The sequence below is a fragment of the Hippopotamus amphibius genome, chromosome 11 (assembly GCF_030028045.1).
Source record: "Hippopotamus amphibius kiboko isolate mHipAmp2 chromosome 11, mHipAmp2.hap2, whole genome shotgun sequence".
In the NCBI taxonomy this organism is placed as follows: Eukaryota; Metazoa; Chordata; class Mammalia; order Artiodactyla; family Hippopotamidae; genus Hippopotamus; species Hippopotamus amphibius.
In genome coordinates, this window is record NC_080196.1 from 50,393,773 (window position 1) to 50,416,459 (window position 22,687).

The window sequence follows — 22,687 nt, forward strand, 5'->3', positions numbered from 1 at the left end:
TGTCGGTCTGATTTACACAACCAGATGAACTCAGGAAGCCCCCCAAGGTATGTAAACAAGACTAAATATGGGGATTTGCAAAATAGGGTCTAAAGTTCTACTGTAGTAAGCTACATATATTTTATTCTTTAAATAAAAAGCAAACTATCAAAACACTAGGAGCAACATGGAATGTTCCTTATTTTTTAAGAAAATGGACAAAGCTCAAATATGAAAGCCATGTGCTGTGATCCTTTGAGTCCAGGAAATGGATACCTGTGTGTTTAACCCCCTGGTTTTTAATATGTGCTACCTTATTTATATTTAGCTTTGAAAAGAGTTAATTAAAATGTAGCATTGCTTCTTCTTTGTACAACTAATACACTCAATAATAAGGATAGATGATAATAATAAGGTATAGCATGCCATACTTTAAACATTGTTTCACACATTCTCTGTTTTGATCCTCCCCAAAGCCATGTTAAGTGTAGTGACAGAAAAGGAAACAAAGTTACAGATTTGAATATACCCAGAAGATTACACCAGAGACCTTGTCACACAACTTTCCTTTGGGAATCTTTCCCCTATCCCATACTGTCACGAGTGTGTTGCTCTTGAAATCTCCCTGTCTTGTACGTCTATGGAGCTAGAAAACATGGAAGACCTTGACAGAGATACATGGAATCAATAGCTTTCAGCCTGCATTTTAATGGAATAGGCAATATTTTTCCTCTTGAGACTAACGTAATATTGTTTCCCACAAAATGGGAAAGCTAGCTAGTAGAAAATAGAGTTTGAATATTTTGGGAAGAAATTTTCCACTAAAGAAGAAGAGAATGGCTCTAGCTAGTTAACATAAAAGTCATCTACCAACCTTGCTATTTACGATCTATCCGCATCTATTAGTAGACAAATACCTTATTTCAAATACATTGCTTTGAGTCAACACTTAGCCATGATACGCAAAATTGTTCCCAAAGCACACCCAACTGCATCCAAAGAAAACAAAGCATAGCAGAAGAAGGACAACAGACAGGCTTTCTTCTTATAATGGATTTAACTGTCCAGAGTTCACAGTACTGCATGAAGTAGACATCCCCCCCTCATAACAAATGGTAGACAGCAATGTGACAGGTTGATTGCTATTTCTTCCAATCAAGTTTGTTCCCTCTCTCTCTCTCCATCTCTCTCTCTCCCTCTCACTCTCTCTCTCCCTGTCTCTCAATGCTCTCTCCATCACTATCACTATCTCTATCTGTTGTACATGTTTTTGTAGAATTTCAGGAACAGCTTTGTATCTGGAAAATAGGGCTGCCAGAAAGAGGCATGGGATAGAACAAAAGCTTCACCCCAAAGCTTCTATGCATTACAAAAGCTTGCACTTGGATAATAGAAACATCGAGCCTCAGGTGACTGAGAACACTTACTGTTGGTTGCATAACGTATGGCGGATGAGGCATCCATGAAGTACTCTGGACCTATGCATCAAACAGCATTTATTAGAAGAAAGCAATCAAAGAGAGAACTCGGTTCTTGCGTTCAGTGGAGTCACACTAGGTCATAAGAAGTGGAGTCCATCTGACTTACAGCGAATCAGTGCTCAAAACTAAGGATAGAAAGGAAATTCTTGGACCTGATTAATTTGGTCCCTGAAACATCATAAAATGTAAAGCAAATTCCTACTTCCCTGGAGCTGGCTGCATTGCCCACATGGGCCAGGCAGGGCCATGGAGCACATTTGGAGGCTTCAGGGATCTCCTGTTTGGAGGTCAACTTCTGGGAAGCCCCAGGCAAATAAAGAAGGAAGCATTACTTAGCATGACTGCTAAGACTTCCTCTTTTTCTTTCCTTGGTTCTAAGTTCACATTCTCAAGTGATCCCATCTTGGAAATAAATCCAACCGGTAAAAGTTGGAGAAAGAATTAGAGCGCTCAACCAGAAATTTCGGGGGAAGTTTTGGGTTAGACCCAAGTTACGCACATCTGTGACTTTTTTTCTCATGGGAATTGGTATGGCAAATAAAAATGAGTGTGTGAGCCAGCCACGTGTTCTGAATGTTCTCCATCAGCCAAATGAGAACGTCAGCTTCTGAGAGCTGATTGTGACATAGAGAGCCCTGAAGATTTTGTTTTCAGTATACTCACATCAATGAAATTGCCAATGAACTTTAGATTAAAAAAAAAAAGAAGAAGAAGAAGTGGTGAAAAGCAGGAATCAACAACATAGAAAATTGCTCTAATTCCTTTTTTGAGAAAAGAGAGCTGGAGTTAAATTCCACTCAAGAGCCCTCCCAAATGAAATGACTGTTCTGTGGAGACTATATTCATGTCACCAAAGTGCTCTACAAGGGAGCTCAGTGGGTGGTCTTGGCTGAAACAGAGGCCAAGATTAGAAAAAAATGGGTAAAAAACCAAAAAACACACATGACAACCAGGCAGGCCTGTAAGAAGAACAAAAGCTGAATAGCATATGCACTTAGCCTCATGGGTCCCAAGGAAAAGCCATTAAGAACTCAGCCATCCTGAGACCCTCTAATGCATTTCACACAAAAGTCTGTTCCGCTCACCCACCGACAGGTATCAAGAATCTAAGTGCAGACACAGAATGAGAATGATCTGCTTTGAGGGGACAACAGTTAAGGAAAAATGTGCATCGTCTCAGGTGTGATGCTCTGACAGCTGGGACCTCCTGACATGACGTATGTAGTGGATGAATAACGTGAAACTTCACTGAATTCGTAGCAATCAGCGACATTACAGTTTCCGCCGTTGTAAACCCCCCACCCCCACCATCTGTACAATATAGGGAAACACACAGGCACACGCTCGCACTCTCGCTCTTTCTTTCTCCAAAGCTTTAAACAGCGACACTCGACATTCTAGGTAGCATTCATAGGCATTTTTTTCTAATTTGAATTAGAAGAATTGTCTGAAGAACTACATGAGGTAAAGAGAAGCAGGGAGAAATATCACATCTCTGATGACTCAAAGGAATAAGATACGGAGCAGTGTCTGAGGGAGAAGGATGGCTATTTCAATCCACCTCTGCACTTAGCATTCCTAACTGGCTACAACATCTGATTTAGGACACACACCGAGTCTCAGATTTTCTTGTGTTTCAACATGTGGAACTCCTGAGGTCTCTTCAGCCTCTTTGGAACTAAGAATGAAGTAAGAGGAGGAAGTAGGAATTACTTTTACCCCTTTGATAATCTTCCCTATTTCTTAGAGCAAATGATGTAGCATGTATCCATGTCGCTTTACACAGATACACAGAACAACTGTGACAAAATGAAATGACAGTGATACAATATCCTGCAGGGAGTGCAGGGAATTGCCAGAAATGTGTTCTCAGAAAAGATACACTAGGGAACGACAATCAAAATAACAGACGACACACAAAATAACCTCTCAGTGGTAAGAAAGCTGCACTAATGTTGGCTGGAAAGTAGCAAAATCATGAAAACTCAGCAGGAAGAATGGAAAGCACCGTGGATTTCTATACTTCAGTGAAACAGATGCAAACAAGCCCTTGAAAAGTGTAGGCTCAATGGACAGTTTGAGTATTATGACATTAAGGTATGACTAAAGGGAAGACAACCTAAAATAAAAATTCTACTGTGTCCCTTTTGCCTCGATCTAGTTTGTTCCCGGCAAGAAAGGTCTCTCGGGAGGTGCAGGTAAACCGGACGTACCTGGTAAGTGGAGACAGGGGAAGCAGCAATGAATGGCGTGATGGGTGTCTGTGGAATCATGCGGTTGGTTGCAATACTGTACGGTGAAGAATAAAATCTGCAAACAGAAAAACAAAAAGAAGATTCATAGATTCATGGAGCTGATGCATGCCTGGCTGCTAACCAAACGCTACCACGCACATCTGGGGAAGACAGAGTTCCACCCTCGTGTTGCCCATCAACTACTAACAGGAGCATCCGGGAGATTGATGGTCTTTGATTACACTAAGAAATAAATTGCTCTGAACAAAATGACAACTTTGAGTTCTCTTATAACATTGGCTGCACAAAAATCTCTTAGGCCAGGTGAGTGTAACAGTATGTTTAACCAACGGGGAGAAAAGCCAGGGGCATTGTTTGTTTAAAGACAATGCCATTCTAAAGCTCCTTGAAAGAAAGACAAAATGGTAGCACTGAGCTTTATAAAGGTGGCTGGTGTTACACAGACAGAAATTGCATTTCTCTCTTCATTCAAGAAAGAGGATCAGCTTCTAGAGGGTTCTGGATAATTTGGGCTAGGCATGAATCCATGACCTCAGGCAGAAACTAAGCTAAACACTTTCTCCACGAAAAGAAAAGGACAATTTGTGGATAGTTCGGGTCTAGATGAGGATAGGATTCTTTTCTGATTCAGTCAAGGCACTGATGGAGATTCAGGATCTATGTGATATACCCCTGTATACTCGGTAAAAAGCACTGAGTTTTCTTGTCCTCCAGGGACTATAATTGCATTGAACAATTATAGAATAATACTGGGCAAGATCGGAGCTTCACAGATCAGAGGAGGGATTATCCTTCTGGAGATCTCTTAAAGGATAGTTTTAATAAAGACCTACTAAAGGGTACCAAAAACAATGACAGGCCATCTCTGCTCAGACTATACTCTAGAGTCCACAAGTTACCTAATGCTCGGATTCCCCAGCAGAATTTTAAATCACGTTTCCTTCTTCATTTCTCACTAGTAAGGGAAAGGCTAGAACGACCAGCCACACAATGTGCAGACAAAACCAGGTGGCTGGTGATGGAGTATTTCACTGATATCAGGGTAGGTTAGGAAAATGCCTCTCAGGGATCACGGAATCATTATTTCACTTTGCCATACTCTTAACAAAAGTCAACTATTACTTCCAGTTTAGTTTCTTTCTTTTTTTTTTTTTTTAATAGTATGACGGAGGTTAGAGTTTTGGAGACAAAAGCTTCATCACCTCTCAAGGGTCATTGATATTTTGAATAGAAAATCTCATGGGTCAAAGCGTTCAACGAGAACCCCACTGAGTGTAGGGGGGCTGGACTTGGATTTCAAGGTTGCCAAGGTTCAAAGAGTAAATTCTTTAAACTTAGATTCTATACAAGTCTTCAAGTAAGGATTAGGGAACTAATCTTAAATTGATCTAGCTCTCAACAAGGATTATAGGTCATAGTCTTTTGGATGAAAAAAATGTAGCTGAAAAAATTACACCATTACACACTGCATCCTCCTTACTATCCATACCCATACCTACAACACCTCTAAAATTTAGTCATTTAGCTTAGAGAAAAAGAATATTGACTACATACCTATTAGAATGGCCAAATTAAAAAGAAAAGACAATCAGAGCTATTGAGGATTCAGAGAAAGTGGAACTCTTTCATTGTTGGTGGAAATACAGAATGGTACAGCCCTTTTAGAAGACAGTTTGGCAGTTTCTTAAAAAGCTAAACATACACATAGCATATAACCCAACCATCCCACTGGTACACAGTAACTGAAGATAAAGGAAAACTTCAGTTCAGACAAAAACTTTAATGCAAATATTTATAGCAGCTTTATCTAATACTTGCCCCAAACTGGAAACAAGTCAAATATCCTTCAATTGAATTGATAAACTGTGGTCCATCCATACACTAGGATGCTAATTAAAAGGAAAGAACTGCTATATGCAACATGGTGAATCTTAAGGGAATTATGCTAAAGGAAAGAAGTCAGACTCAAAAGAGTATATTTTATATTCATTTATATAACACTATGGAAACTGCAAAACTGTAAAGACCAAAAATAAATGATGGATGCCAGAGGCTGTGGGTGGGGGAAGGGTCTGAGTGCAAAGACACGTGAGGGAATTCTGGAAAGTGATGTAACTATTTGATATCTTCATTGCTTGGTGGTTCCACAACTGTGTGCTTGTCACACCTCATAGAATTGTACACTCTTACTAGTGAATATATACTCAATATAAATTATGTTTAATAAATCTGACTTTAAAAAAAAGTCAATTACTATGTAAGAAAATATCCTTCCTTCCACTTAAAACAATGTGTTGAGCGTTTACTGTGTGTACCAAAGGTGGGTAAGGCATTCCTTGGAGTTTTTCTATTTAAGCATGTAAATTGAATCTTATCTGTACATCAACCAGCCTAAAGCTGGCCAATGGCTTTCCACTGCAGTGAGAACAAAATTTGAACTGCTGGTATTGATTAGCATAGTTAGGCTACTGCCTACCCCTCTCCTCAGAGTCAACCAGGATCCAACCACACTGATTTTCTTCTGTTACTTGAGCCTGTCACTCTCACTCCTGGGCCACTAAGCTTACAATTCTCTTTACCCAGAATGCTTATTTTCCCAAATCTCCCTAGAACTATCTCTTTCTCATTATTGGTCTCACTCAACTTTCCCTTCTTTTGAGAGGTCTGAAGCTACAGTAGCAACCACTATCTCTGTCCCAGTTGTTCTATCTTCCTTTCCTCTAATTTATTTTTTTCATTGCTCTTATCTGAACTAGTAATCCCTATCTGAATTAGTAATTTTAAAAAATGTCTTTATACATGCTATGGGCTGAATGTTTATGTCCCTTTAAAAATCATATATTGAAGTCCTAACTCCCAAAGTGGCTGTATGTGGAGATGGAGCCTCCAAGGAAGAAATTAAGGTTAAATGAGGTCATCAGGCTGGGGCCCTAACCTCATAGCATTAGTGTCCTTATAAGAAGAATCAGTAGCATGCTTGCTCTCTCTCTATCCATAGGCTCACATGGAGGAAAGGCCAGGTAAGGACAAAATGAGAAAGCAGCCTTGTAAAAGCCAGGAAGAGAGTCCTCACCCCAAACTAAATCAGCCAGACCTTGATCTTGGACTTCCAGCCTCCAGAACTGTGAGAAAATATATTTCTGTTGTTTAAAGCCATACAATCAATGGCATTGTGTTACAGCTGACTAATGGAATTATTTATTGATTATTTCTCCCTCTAGAATGTCAGCTTCAAGAGAGTTGAGGACACTTTGACTTTGCTGCCTAGAACAGAGCCTGGGACACAGTGTACACAGTGTACACAGGCACACCTCGTTTTATGGTGATTTGCTGTATTACGCTTCACAGATATTGCAGTTTTTACAAATTGAAGGTTTGTGGCAACCCTGCATTGTCAGATGATGCTTAGCATTTTTCGTCAATAAAATATTTTTAATTGAGGTATGTACATTGTTTCTTTTAGACATAATGCTTTGCACACTTTAATAGACTAGAGCCTAGTCTAAATATAACTTCTATATGCACTGGGAAATTTTAAAAAAATTGCGTGACTCATTTTACTGAGATATTCACTTTATTGCAGTAGTCTGGAACTGAACCCACAATATCTCTGAGGTATGTCTTGCTTAATACCTGTAGGTTGAATGAATGAATAAATGAATGCAGAGCAGCTTAGGGAGATAAGTAGTGATTACAGTAGGGGACCACCAGTGTCAAACTGGTGGGGGCACTGAAGAGGACTTCTGTTCAAATCAGAAGCTGAGAACCCAGAGAAAATTGGCTGACATCAGATATCTTTAAATGCTCAGTGGAAGCGTAAACTAATGCCTGTTTTCTAAGCATGCAAAAGTATTGATAACCGGGGAAAACAGACTTTTTTTGCAAAAATCATGGTTTGCATTAAAAACAAAACAAAACCCTTTTAGTTCCTATCTTTGACAGATCTTATTTATGGGTCAGTGAAAAGAAAGACTTATTTGGGGCTCGTAATGACATAACAGGTACTCATGACCACTCCACAAACAGCCCTTTTCACTCACCATGCAGGTTTAACTTCTCTTAGAAACCCAGTTTCAGCCTCTTATACCAACAGAGTGAATCATGCATCACATTTTAGATTGGCTGGTTTATTTTGCAAAATGTACCAATTATCATATTAAAATTGACAGGCTGAGTTTACAGGAAATTTTATGGGAAAAACAGAGAGTAGAAACATAAGGAAAACAGCCAGGTAAACAGGTACTAACAGAGGGCACCCTTGGGGGAAAAGTTCAGGCATTTTTGTTCTATCTGCTCTAATCCTATCCATCAAACAAGAATGATATTTCATACTTCCCAGCAAGTTCCAATACTGCCTCTCAAGTCAAAGAGTCATTTAGAACAGAAAATGTACTGAGAAGATCAGACTCAGCACACTGTCTTGATCCCCTAATTCTGGTATTCTGAAATAGGCTCTCCCCAAGTCCAAACACAAACCAGATGAATTTACAGGAAACCTTTGCTTAAACCATGACAAGAGAGGCTGTTATTGAATCTGAGGTTTAAAGGCACCATATCTAAAGGAAATGCACCTAGCCTAACTCCAAAGAGAGAACTGTAGAATGAGTTTCCCAACCTCTTCACTTTTTCTCAATCCCTGTCATATATCCTTTACGGTTTAAAAACACTCTCACATGGCCATCATATTTTAAAAGAAGAAGAAAGGAAGAAAGAACATTCAAATAAATACTTCAAGCATAGTGTCCTGTTTTGGGAGAACAGGAAAGATGAAATTGACAGAGCTTTTTGGCCATAATAACAAAGCTAAATTCATTCTAAACATGTGATTTTATGTTTTTGTATCTGGTTATATATGCATTATGCCTTGCAAATGCTATTGAAGAAAACTGCAAATGAATTTTTAGCTAAACATTTTTCTGGGACAAGTTTACTCCCCTAAGATATTGCCAAAATGCACACAGTGAATTCTCAGGTGTATAACAAGTGTTCCTTTTCTACCTTGTTCTAAACTAAAAGGGATTTTGCTCCCCAAAGGACATTTGGCAGGATCTGGAGATATTTTTGGTTGTCACAACTGGGTCAGGGGGCTACTACTGGCATCTAGTTGATAGAGGTCTGGGATGCTGCTAAACACAGGACAGCTCCCACCTGAAAAATGATCTGGTCCAAATTGTCACTTGGGTCAAGGTTGAGAAACTTTTGTGGGAATGTGAACTAGTTACCTCTGGAGAGGTTGCCCATGAACAAAATTCCAAATGCCAAAGAGGCTAAGAGGGTTAATTCAGCACGATCTATCTGTAGAACTCTACGCCCGCTTCTGAAAATACTAGTGTTTTTAAGGAAGGCAAAGAGTTACTTGGTTTTCTGACATTTAAAGGAAGGGGGCTTCAGAAATCCAGAAAATGGAAGTCTAGGTTACTAATAGGACATTATTTTGTCTGCAGAAAAAGTCATCTTCAGGGGATTTGGTAGTCAGTAGTAATATGGTGAAATCTTATTTCACTGACAATGAAAATAACATGAATATACCAATAACCCCAGGGTAGGGTGTTTCTTACTGTAGAAAACCACACACAATCCTATTTGCGCACTGAAATAAACAGCCCTGCCTTGTCTTTCATGTCCACAGGCAATTGTGTTGGAGTCAGAACCACAAACACTATCCTCAGGGCAACACTGTAGCACACGATTAATACGTTATTGGTCATTTTTATTGTGATACCAATGTATCCTTCACATTAGATTCCTTTCCTAGTATAATAAGATAAGGTTTCTGTATCACTTTATATCAAATGTCCATATAAAAGAGCTGGCAAACCAAGGCTATAGAAAACATATTTTTTCACTTCTCTCCCATGAATCCATTTTATTTAAATAAAGCAATCCAAAAGGTTTTTACACAGCAGCCCTTAGTGAAAAGAGCACAGTTAAGATGAGATTTTGACTCCGGGAGAGGAATTATTTCCCACCTCCCACACTCATATTTGAAAGTGATGGAATTTCATATTGGACTGTTAAAAAAGCAATAGGGCAATAGTAATAACACATTATAGAGTTATGGCAGATAGCTCTGAAAGAATAATGGACATTTTATCCTCCTAAGTTAGCCTAGAGTAAAAAGTACCAAGCATTTCACTTTTCCATTGTGACCCAGAAATTTCTTCAGTGTAACCTTCAAAGCCTTAGATAAAAGTGACATTGAACTAATTTTTTTAAAGTGATAATTTGGATAGATTCAAGGAGATGACAAAACTGACATGTTTTACTGCCTACATGCAAACAGCTCAGATACACCATGGTCCACATTTACAAATGTTTGTTCTTCATTACAGAAAAATCAAGCTTAATGTGGGGGACATATTTTGATTTGATACTCAGAAACCCCAATGACGGACGCCACAGGATCATAAAATATGTTTTTTTTTAACTGACGTATACTTGATTTACAATGTTGTGTTAATATATGCTGTACAGCAAAGTGATTCAGTTACACACACACATACACATGCTTTTTTATATTCTTTTCCATTATGTTTTATCACAGGATATCAAATACAGTTCCCCGTGCTCTACAGTAGGACCTTGTTGTTTATCCCCTCTATATATAATAGTTTGCGTCTGCTTAACCCAGACCACATAGGGTTGCCATGTGATCCAGCAATCCCACTCCTGGGCACATATCCGGACAAAACTATGACTCCAAAAGAGAAAATATGTTCTTTAGCTGTGTCATGGCACCTCTCCTAGAGGACAGACTCAGGTCACCGCTCCAACAAGAAGCCTTCAGAATCCCTCATAGAACGTAACTGCCTTTCCCTGTAGTCCTATGACATTAATCTTTATTTTTTGTTGTGAAAAGAATAGAAAAATATAAACAGTGAAAAATAAGCCTCCCTCTCATCCCTACTTCTCGGTACGCTGTTGGCCCTCCCCAGAGAACTAGTGTCACCGTGCCTTGTGTATTCTTTCAAAAACATTTTACATATACAAAAGTTAACACATACATAAATCTCATAGTGCTTTGTGCTTCTATCACCATACTACTTGCCTTGTATCTAGGCTTGTCATGCATGCTCATTGTTCCCAACAGGATGGGAAATATTGTTTTCAGATTTGCATCACCAGAATGATTTTAAGCAGTGCAATAGATGATAAGTTTGTTGAGCTGAGTCAGCATTAAGCGACATATAACAACATTAACTGGCTTGGAGCCAGCTGCAACTGTATCTTTGGATACATCTGTTCTATGTAAAATGGGACCAGTTTCTTCCCTACAGCAATAAATATTTCTCTCTCTGTTAGGTTTCTGCTCTCTGAGTTAGGTTTAGCCTGCTGGATCGAATACAGCAATGTAATTAGAAATAAATACTCGGCTCTGGACATGCATGTTCAATTCTTTCACGTGCTGAGTGAATTTTCTAAGTCAGCTTCCACACTTCTAAGAGGTACATGCTGACAATAACTCAAGGAACAGCATGTTGAGGAAAAATCTGTGCTTATTGTGACATCTTAACAGCCATAGAAATGACTATTCTTCTACTTCCTATTATTTAAATATTACCATATAAGGCTATAAAACCAAAGATGAACAAAACATTTAAAAATCATCTAAATGAAGAAATATCAAATGAATAAGGTTAATTAGCTACAGTCTTCCCATCTCTTCCATTTCATGATATAAAATTTCTACCTTCTTGGCACCAACAACACAGCAGATAGTGTAAGGCTTTCAAAATTCCATTCTTAACCCAGGACATGAGAAACTCATATGCAGTTTGGCTCCTTCTGGTGAAATTGGAGGTTGCATTTAAAGAGGATCAGATTAGGATGTTACATGGGGACAGAGCAGCTTGATGCCAGGAAGGGGAATGGTTTCCCTAATGCCACCTTGCTGGAGCCAAGCAGACGTCATCAGTCACACTTTCTGTTTCTGATCTGGCATTCACCGTACTAAGTTAAACAGTCTGTAAAGGTGAATAAGATGTGGGACCTGCCTTCAGAGTTAATAGTCCATCAAGGAAATAAATATGATGTCAACAGCTACCTGATAAAAAGACTGTCAGTGTATCGTGGTCACATGAAACAACAGTGTAACAACAGTGTCAATATTGACAATGAAGATTACCTCTTGCCATGCAGGGGTCCTTTGATCCTTACAAAGTCTTATGAAAAGGTACTGTTACTATCATCTCCACTTCACAGAGGAGGAAACTAAAGCACAAACAACTTGCCCATGTCTGGTAAATGACAGACTTTGGATGCGCACCTGGGCAGGTTGGTTCTGGAGTCTGCACTTCTAACCAGTGCTTAAACTGTGTCTTTTATGACTAATTGTGTCTGCCTGGTATGATTTAATGGTGTTCTTTCAATGAGAACAGTGAAAGAAAGAAAGAAGGAAGGAAGAAAGGAAGGGCCAGAAGGAGGGAGGGAGGGAGGCAGGGAGGAAGAAAAGAAGGAAGAATATCACCATTCTCTCCAGACAGAGAGAATTCCATGAGAAACAAGACACATGGGTTAAGGTAGTGTGGGATGCTCTGAGAATCTAAGAAGTTTCAGTTGAGTTGCAGGAACCAAATCATGAAGTTCTTTTTGTGCCATTCTTAGAAGTCTGAGTTCTGTTCTGTAGTTAGTAAAGTCCACATACTACATTAAACTAGGCAGGTAGATGATTACTGATTGCATTCTGCTTTACAAAAATTATTCAAAAAGCAATGTGAAAATGGTTTGGAGGTCAGTTATATTAGAGGCAGGTGAAAGCTTAGCACAGGCAGGGAATGGTGATTGAATGAACTCAACCTGTGGCAGGGAGACAGAGCTGGGTTGAAGATACAGTTCAAAGATAAATGGAATAAGTCTTAATGACCAATTTTATTATTAAGAATGTTTTAGGAGAGAACACCCAGAGAACTGGAATTTATGGCTTAATGACTTGAGCATGTATTTTTTTAAAAAGGAACAAGTAATTTGATCTTTGTTTTTCATTTGATTTGGTTTGTACTATGAAGGATTGATGAAGATAATGACCTCAGTTTGGGACAAAGTTATCCAGCAGCAGCACCTAATGCAGTTAAGACACACAGATGATTTTTTTTGCATCTAGTTATGAACTTAAGTATGGACTTGGGAGTCTTCAGGAGGAGTGGATGAGATCAACTGGAGAGAATACAGAGTGAGAAAAGACTAAACCCTGACAAAGATTAGTAAAAGTGGGCAGAAGCAGAGGAATCTGCAGACACCAAGTGAGCAGTGCGAGGGCAGAGCAAGGCAGCCCAGCAAAGGATGGAGTCCTGAAATCCAAGAAATAAGAAATTTTCAAGAAGAGGTAAATGGTAACAATAACAACAACAACAACAAGTCGAATGAGGCAAGATTTCAAACAGGATAAAGATTAAGACAGTGTCAGCTACAGCTGACGAATCAGGAGATCACTGCAGACACCAGCAGGGAAAATTCAAGCCAAGTCTGACACCAGAATTCACACTTTAATAGGCTTAATTAGAGACAATACGGGAAGAATGTGTGTATAGAAAACTGGGGTTGTTTACCAGTGAAAAGAAAGCTAAAATAGTGTGGTCACCAGAAGTGACCTCATGGGCAGAAAAGGATTGTCTTGCTTCTACCCTCTTTATAGGTGGGAGAGACGAGTATTTTACAGGCTAAAAGGAATATTCAGTGGACAAGACAGTACTGAAGACAGGGGCTGTTGGATGACACGAAGTTCTTTATTAGATGAGAGTAGATAAAATCAAGAAGATGGTACTCTCAGCATCTTAACTACAATTAGTTTCCTGAGGGAAATATTCATTGTTGTAAATGTCTAAGCGGGCAGTGAGAGAGGACTAACAACTTTTGCAACTGTTGAAGCAGTTCAAAGGATAAAATGTTATACTGTTACTATAAGGTACAGACAAAGACATCACGGAAAGTGGACCTATGTACCTGTATATGAAGTCAACTTCTATGTAGTATAGATGGTGACCTAAGAAGGGATACATGGTCCCTGTGGACCAGGCAGTCCTCACTGCCTCTAACACAGCACCACTCAAAGTTCACTTTGGGCTACTAAGATTACAGGCTGAAATCACAATATTTTTTCTCTTTAGGTTTGTAATGAATCAGGATGAATACCTGGTAAGTTAGGTCTTTGGGAAAAAAATTCAGATTTAAGATTGTGCGTTGGAAAGATGTCTGACTAAAGTAAAGCATTCACTCACTCCAGTCCAGACCTAGGTCACTGGGGCATCTCCAATCCTTGACCTAGAGCCCTGGGCAAGAAGATCTTTATAGTAAACAGATACACAGACATATATTACAGGTAGGTAGATGCATTCATCTATTCACACACATATACATGTATGGAAGCATGAATACTTGTTGAATCTAGTTAATGAATGTATAGGTATTCATTCAATTATTATTTCTATTTTCCAGTGTGTGTATAAATTTATAATTGTAATTACCTGTATTTTACATATATTAGGCTCTGAAACTATGTGCCATTAAATTACAAATACAAAATACTTGGTACTTAGTATGTGTTCAATAAATGTCCTTCCCTTACATTATAACACCTGTTTTCTGTCCCTGTTTCTGAGCATATAATGTCTTATTCTGTGCCTTTTGAGTTCACTATTTTAACTTCCCAACTATACAGTACGATTCTAGAGGACTTTATTCTCCACGTCTTTACATCTTGTCTTTTGTTCTTCTGACCATCAAGTTTAAAGTGCCTTGTTGAAAATAAGAGAAGCTTTATTGGATAAATGAAAGGATATCCTTAAGTTTCACTCCTAGAGAAGTTTTAATCAACAAAGGACAAAGGACTAGACTCTTGTCCTTAGACTACCATCTGTGTTGACTCTTTCATGGAAGGGTAAACTATGAGTCTCCTGAGGGCAAAGCCCTTGTCTCATACATTGTTTTTTTAAACTTATAGAGCATAGTACTGTGCTGGGCAGACTCACTGGATATTTATTGAATGACTAAGTAAATGACCCCCTGAACGAATAACTATAAAAATGAGGGATTTAAACATATTCTACATCCCGCAGGTTTTCATTAGATGCTGCTGACTAAATAGAAAAATGGAGTTTAATTCCTACTCTCCTCTAAGTTGATCTTAAATGAGACCTTCATTCTGATTGATTCTTTAATGAGACTGAAAGACAGAAAACTGAAAGCCATGGAGAAATCTAAGATAAAAGATTGTGAAAAAAAATAGTAATTATGCTTTGGTTTGTTAGTCCATTGCAGAGCGGCCAAAGTAAAGAAATTGGGAAGTAAGAAGAAAGTTTCAATCAAAGAATATTCAGAATGACAGAAGTTTAGAGAGGCCGGATCATGTAGTTTAACTCTGACTTTTCCAGAGGAGAATTTTAGGCTATGTGACTTGTTCTAAGTAAGAGGCTACAAGTTTCCAGGTACTCATTAAAATGAAGAATGAAAATGCAATCACCAAGTTACTAACTTGACTCTGTCTGTTACCCTTCCCTTTGATAGACAGAAGACAATAGTGGAAGCATTATTAATGTCTAAATGAACCTGGGCACATGCTAAAATTACTGAAATCTGAACTCTAGAGTTATTAGCAGGAGTGACACTCTTACCGTAGAGACGCACGGACACTTCTCCCAGACCAGTCTATCCACACCCCCCTTCACATCCTACGCCTTACTTGGTGGGATGCCATGAAATGAGAGTCACTCATAGGAAGAAAAAAATACAATGATGAGAAAGGTTTGATTTAAATTTTTGTTTAAAACAAAAAGACAGATTGGAACATTTTTCTTCAGTACTAATTTCAGAGTTCAAAGATATCTTAGCAATTAAAATAGAGAAAATGTGGTCTACTTACCCATTCTGTATGGCAGCTGTAGGGTCATAGGTCAGAGCCATGCCAGCCTGTATATGGGGGGAAGAGGGGAGAAAATGGATCTTAACATTTTTATGCTGCTGTCCAAAGCACTCAGTACATACAATGCTTTTATCTTTACTTCCTATGATTTAACTTTACTTCACCCTATATATTTCTCCTCCCTTACTACCAAGACTAGCAGTTTTACTACCTGAACACCAGAATCCACCAGTGAGTTAGGGAGTTTATATTATACATCCAGACAAATCAAAGAACAATGAGGTTTCGATGATTTGCATTTCTACTTCATAAGCCATGCGCTGTCTAATCTGGTATCCTTATAATTTCTCATTATTTTCAAGAACACCTATTGTATATCTCATGGCATGAAAAAAAAAAGGTAAGAATAGATCCTAGGGTCAGAGTAAAAATAAAAGCTACTTAAAACACATTTGACCTTTTAGAAGAAAATGTTAAGAAACATCTATTTTAAAATATCGCATGCCTCAGGGATGAATCACAGAGTGCTGTCCAATACTTTGCTGGTACCTGTCCCACTAAGAGTGTAGAAAGGATAGGTCATTGACATGTGATGGAAATTCTAGGCCTTGTGGCTAATAAGGAGGTGGTTTAGAATAAAACCACCACTGAAAACCTACATCTCTGTAACTGGCAGTTGTTGCAGAAAAGAATATAAACTTGGAGATCCTGATTGACATCCTACCTCCTCCCTTCATGGCATCATCGCATTTCATCCTCACAAGGACCCTATGAAGTAGGCAGGAGAAACATTCCCTCTATTTGATAGATGCAGACACGGAAGCTTGGAGGCGTCATGTGACTTGGTTAAGGTCACATGTGTGGAGACAGAACCAGATTCCAACCCAGACCAGCTATGACTTTGACTAGGATTTTGAACAGGCCCCAAAGATCACCTCTCTGTGGCCACATGCGTCCACCCTTCGTTTTCCAGGACTGTCAGCCTGGTTATTGCTTGTGAGCAGAAACAGAAATAGAATGAAACAAAGCTGACTAGCTTGTATTTAGATTGGGTTTTTTTCTTTTTTGAAACTTAAAAATAAATTAGTCCCAACGTCAATCTCCTTCTTCGATAATGAACTATTATTATATAAGATGTAACCATTGGGAGAGATGGGTGTAGGGGAAACAGGACTTCCCTGTCCATTTCTTTTGCAATTTCCTGTGAATACATAATTACTTCAAAATAATAAATACGAAAAAATAAATTAGCTTTGAGGACGTGTAGAGGATAAGAAAAACCATAAAAACTTTAGAGAAAAGAAAAAAGAGCTTTTGTGTTTGAGTTTTTTCCAGGGTGGTTGAAGGTGGTTTTCCTGTAAAGCTCATTTAATTCCTCAGATTTAACACATAGCTGAAATGAAAATTCTCAGGCTTTCTAAGATAGGGCCTGAAGTCCAGGATAGCCTGTTACATTCAAGCTTCTATGCTTTGTTTTCCCTAAAGAGTAATTTTAAAATTATTATTAACATTGGTATGAGGAACAAATTGAAATGAAGTTTGCAAACAAAGCTGAGCTAGACACGCACTGAGAACACAGGCTTAATGATAACTACCTATCACTCATATTAAAGAAATGCAATCTGATAATGTGACAAGCTGGGGTCTGGAAAATGAGCAGAATTGAAGGCAGATTTTTTTTTCCCCTTTGGGAGAAGAAAAGGTAGTGGTGCCAAAACACGTAGATTCTAAATCTAAATTCTTCCCTGGATGGGGCCTCTGCCATATGACGGGTGGGAGGCTGGCCTGAGGCCGAAGACTCCCCAGAAGGGACCTGTCCAGGCTGGACTCCATGGTTCTGGGTCCTGGAGAGGGCAGTTGGAAAAGCTGTCCATCTGGGATGAGATTTCCCCCTAGAAACCCTAAGCTTCTCTCCCCTAACTTATCCAAGATGTGAGACGAAAGACAGGATTCAAAAAAAAAAGGATTTGTATTCAATAAAGATATTGTTAGTTAATAAGAGATGTAAATGATCACTGTATCTTCAGACCCCTGTTCACTCCCGAATTGTTTAAATCCCAGGGGACTTGTAGGAAGCCACGTTTACTACTTTTCCTTGAACATATTTTCCAATAGTGCTCAGAGATCAACGCCTTTCTTAAATTATAAATTGTCTTCAACATTCTCTTTTTATGCGGTGTGTATTTGTTCTGGCAGCGTTAGGTAAAGATATTTTTCTTTCACATTTGACTTGAATTCTTCACAGATTATAGTTAACCAATCAGGTCTAGCTATGAGCATGATAATTATCACAAAAATTCTCTCTCTTTCTTGAATAGTATTTGATAATCAGAAAGGCTAAGTTGGCTTCTTCCTCCATCTTAAACCTCCATTCATCTTTCAGAAGATGGAAAGAACTACATAGATGATGGTATGGTTTAGTGGAAAGAATATATGTTTTGGACCTGGATTCAAGTCTTAGCTCTTTTGCTTTCTAGCACTGTGACCTCGGGCAAGGTATTTAGTCTATCTGAGCCTCATTTTCCTTAATTGTGAAATGGTATAGTAATGCCTACTTCAGATCAGTGCTGTGAAATTTGAAAGATATTACTTTTGTGAAATGCCTACCACAGTGCCTGGAGACAAGACACATGTGTAAACATTACAGCATAAAGCAACACGTGGTGAGCACCCCGTGAGTGTACGATGAGGTGTAGAGGGGAGAGGCTCAGGGACAGCACCCTGGAGGAGGTACAGGAGTGATTTCCATAGATGCAGATGAGAGGCGGAGGCCAGCTCGGGCAGAAGGAATAGCCGGAAAAGGTGTGCGAATGAAAAGGCAAGGTGGGCAATCCACTTAGTTTTGAGGGAACAGTCGAAACTAAGACTCAGAAGGAAGGAAGGAAGGTCTTGACTGGGTGGCTCCTCATGGGGAGACACTGATCATTTTTCAAGCAGGGAAAAGATACAGTCAAAGAGGGCTTTGACAATAAGAAAGAGCATGAGCCCCTCAAATAACAGAGGGAAAATCCAGAGTGATGGGTGACTAGGGTGGGCACTCGGGGACAGGGAGGTGGAGGGAAACCAAGGTGAGGATGAACCCAGGTTTCATCTACTTCATGATTTTGCCTGGGGCCCGTCCTGCCTCTGAGGACCTTTGGCAAGAGCAGCCAACCAGAGATCTGCATTTGGAACGCTGTGGGTTCCAAAGCAAGGGATGGGTTAAACAAAGGGGTGTTTGAACTTAACCCGCTGGCTGGGTATCACAGCACAATAACTAATGCTGGGCTGCACCTGGTTTTCATTTCATGTGTAACAGATTGTTGAGTTATCATTCTAACATGGTCTTAATGCTGACTTTGCATTCCACTTCCTTCTGTTTCTTTCTACAAGGTAAAAAAGAAAATCAATTTCGCTGCTCTGTCTAGCCACCTTTATACTGAGCCAGAACCATGAAATCGTCATTATGTAATTACCAAATTTTATGGCATGTTTACAAACTCCAGAGTCACACGAAAAGTAAAATAACATGGAACAAAATGAAAATGTCACACCACATAAGTAGAAAAGTGATGTTTAATCCCGTCACTCTCCTTTGAAAAGGGTTTATTAAATTCACAAACATTTTCCATTTTTTAAGTTCACATTAGTTGTGGATTAAAGGCATCTATGATTTATTTAAAACAAAAAGGGGACATTTTTGTCATTTTCCAGCAGCAGCTGAGTTTTGGCTTCATATTTCAGCCATAATGGGGTACTTCTACTCCTTTCAGACAGAATCTATAGTATAAGAGCTAAATAAAAACTTTAAAATATGGTTTATTGAAGTAATTAGGTGTTAATGAAAAAATGTTGCCTGCCACATCAGTAAACAAAGATGTCCCAGCCATCAAGCCATCACACTACAGCCACCCTGGTGAGCTCTGAGAGAACTCAGGATAGAAACAGGATGCCCTCCATCAAATCATCCACCACTGCAGCCACCCAGGACCCCATGGTACACCCTGAGGAGACACAGGATGAGAAAGCACAGGATACTGGCCCCAGATAGTTAAGGTGCATATTAAAGGAATGATTTCAGTGAGCCCTGAATTTTGCATCTCCCCATATGTAGGAAAGTGCTATATTCATTAACTTGAGATGTCTGGTTTTCCTTAATTAACAGTATTCTTTTGATATCTCGACTACCTGGTTTTTGTTGCAAAAACTTCTATATATATCCTGGCACTTCCTTTACCTCTTTGGAAGCAGTATCTCAGAGTGATCTAAGATGCTGTGTCCTGGGCTTAAGCCCTCAGTTTTGTCCGACAAATAAAACATAATTCTCAAATTTTAGGTTGTGCATTTTTTTTTTTACTCAACATAGGGTACCAAAATTATTTCCAATAAACATAGGGTATTCATTGAGACAACATTTTGACTTAGGAGCTAGATATTTGATATCCATAACTTTAAATGAAGAGGTAATAATTATGGAAATACTGCTTAAAATGTAGTCACTAGGGAAGGCATTACCACTTCAGGAAGACTTTCTGGACTGCAGTGTCTTCCCTGAGGAGCAGAGGATCACTGACTAACAAAGCCACTGAAAAGATAGCTAATAGAATCATTTCTATCATTTTTGAAACTGTTTTTACAGTATAATGTGAATGGGAACCAAAACGTTTGAGGCAGTAAACTTAACAGGGACAAATACACACTGCAATTCCTGGAAAATTGAAACACTAATGTTGTAGCCTAACGTTTCTCCCTTTTTCTAAATTCTGCCCTGACTCACGATACATCATAATTGGATGAGTTACAAGTGAATAATTACAGAAATTTCCAACGTTCTAAGATCAGATTTAAGACAACACTTTAATAAATCGGCAGTAAATATTGTATATTTTAGTAAATATTGCATGCTGAATTAGCACAAGATGAGTTCAGGAAGCCGGAGAAGATAAGGATAACTTGGTTTCCTGGATGTTATTTTTAAAGAGTTTAATTCTTGCAACTAGTTTAAGCAATCTTTATAACTGCCGGTTGTTTATGGTTAAAAATTCAATAAATGAAATAAGATGACTTAAAAACGATATATGAAAAGCTTAAAACTATAATGTGTTATAAATGTTTATATACCGCTTCTGTAGTGAAACCTCATTAAACTTTGTTTATATTTACTTACTAGGTTTTCTCTTTAGAAAACATGTCTTTGGACTTCCTAGGTGGCGCAGTGGGTAAGAATCCGCCTGCCAATGCAGGGGATATGGGTTCGATCCCTGCTCCAGGAAGATACCACATGCCACGGAGCAACTAAGCCCGTGCACCACAACTATTGAGCCTGCGCTCTAGAGCCTGTGAGCCACAACTATTGAGCCCATGTGCCGCAACTACTAAAGCCCAAGAGCCTGGAGCCCGTGCTCTGCAACAAGAGAGGCCACCTCAAGGAGAAGTCTGCATACCGCAAGGAAGAGTAGCCCCCGCTTGCCACAACTAGAGAAAGCCCGTGTGCAGCAACGAAGACCCAACACAGCCAATAAATAAATAAATGAATAAATTAAAAAAAAAAGAACATGTCTTTTAGTTAAAAAAAAAAGTGGTACAAAATTATATGAACAATATGTGTGAACAAATAAAAATTTAAAAAATTAAAAAATCTTTGACTAATAAGGAAAAAGTTAATTTCAACAATGCTAAATATTGGGATGTGTATTAAATATAAGTGGCTTTTTTGCCTTTCATATTTTTTTCTGGCTTAAGTTGTATATGATGATTATTTTATAATGGAGGAAAAATCTTCAAAGAGGCATATTATATCTTCTATTATTTGCTTTAAATTTTTAAATTCAGGAGGGTAAAATGGCATATTATTTGTAAAAGTCATATAGATCAGAGGCCTGATTCAGAAGCAAGCTTGAAAATGTCAGGAGGGTTTTGGCTTTGCTGGGTCAGTAGAATACAGAAGAGCTGGGAGGGATGGGAACTGCTACAGCCAGAAGGGTCAAGGTGAGAATGAGCAGGGGGTCAAGAATAAAGACCAAAAATCCAGGGTTAATGACACAGGGTTTCTAGAGGTGGAGGCTAGTAACAATTTATCAATCCAAAGGCCAAACTGGCTGAGAAATTGAAGGTTTCATATGTGATCCCAGAAGTGTGGCTATCCAAGACATTCAGAGGAATCAACAAAAATCACCAGAAAAACCACAAAATGGTCAATATCCAGTCAAGCTTTTGGCTAAAGGAAGGCCTTTTAACCTCTTTCCTGTTAAGAGAGTGCACTTGCTGAAAAGGACATGAGGGCGTGAACTCCTGGCCTTCAGAAGAGGCAAGTGGTAGGGTTTTACTGGGCACGGCTCTGACACAGATACTGGGAGAGGCAGTCAACTGGGTAAGGCAGGTCTCTGCTCTCACCTGCTGGAGGGATGCTCCTTGGGCTTTTTGAGGCCAGTCCCTCTTCTAAAGAGAGGATGAGGGACAAATGAGACGGGAGACAAGGAAATGTCCAAAGCCTACAAAAGGGAGCCAATACTGCATGGTCCTGAGATAAGACAGAAATCCTAGCTAACTATCCCATAAAAGATACCAACCAATCTGTGAACCAGCTCACAGTACACTCCCTGATTTTCATAATGTCTGTTATTCGAAATCATAATTATTGTTATTCCAAATCGTATTTGACTGGTTTTCATGATTTGACCAGGGATTTTTTTTTTTTTTTTTTGGTCTTCTTTCAAAACTCCTTTCCCTCGGCTTCTGTGAGTCTCTCCCCTGGTTTTTTTCTGACTTCTCAGAGGGCTTTTTCTTGTTTGGTGTCACTTGCTCGATCTGCCTTTCGGGTGCCAGGGCTCAGGACCAGGGATTCCCTCCTTCTTTCTCCTTCTGTACAGTGGCAACATTCTGTACAGTGGCAACATTCACTTTCTGATTCCAGCTATTGTTTATGTCCATGTGATGCCCAAAACTTGGTCTCAGATTCAAGTATCTACACTGAGTTCCAGACACTGCCAAGTTAAATTAGTAAGTTCATGTATCGTCAGTATCTTTTTTTAGGTTATCATTTCTTGTTTGGGTGTTTACTACTATCCTTTGGTAAAAATACCGTCTCCAGCCTTTGCTTGCACCTTCCTTTCGACCCACCAGCCGCACCATGTGCTGTG

At 39.1% G+C, this 22,687-nt stretch overlaps 1 protein-coding gene across 7 annotated transcripts in view; it reads right to left on the bottom strand.

The window, feature by feature from the left end:
- RBMS3 (RNA binding motif single stranded interacting protein 3) overlaps positions 1-22,687 on the bottom strand; it is a 707,061-nt gene that overhangs the window by 115,902 nt on the left and 568,472 nt on the right. For 5 of the 7 annotated variants that reach the window (XM_057698459.1, XM_057698461.1, XM_057698456.1 and 2 more), the window contains exons 8-10: positions 15,570-15,616; positions 3,674-3,770; positions 1,407-1,457 (exon numbers count right to left, since the gene is read on the bottom strand). In XM_057698459.1, coding sequence (XP_057554442.1) covers positions 1,407-1,457; positions 3,674-3,770; positions 15,570-15,616 — 195 coding nt within the window. The remainder of the gene's footprint in view (positions 1-1,406; positions 1,458-3,673; positions 3,771-15,569; positions 15,617-22,687) is intronic. The other 2 variants (XM_057698462.1, XM_057698463.1) reach the window with 1 other exon arrangement.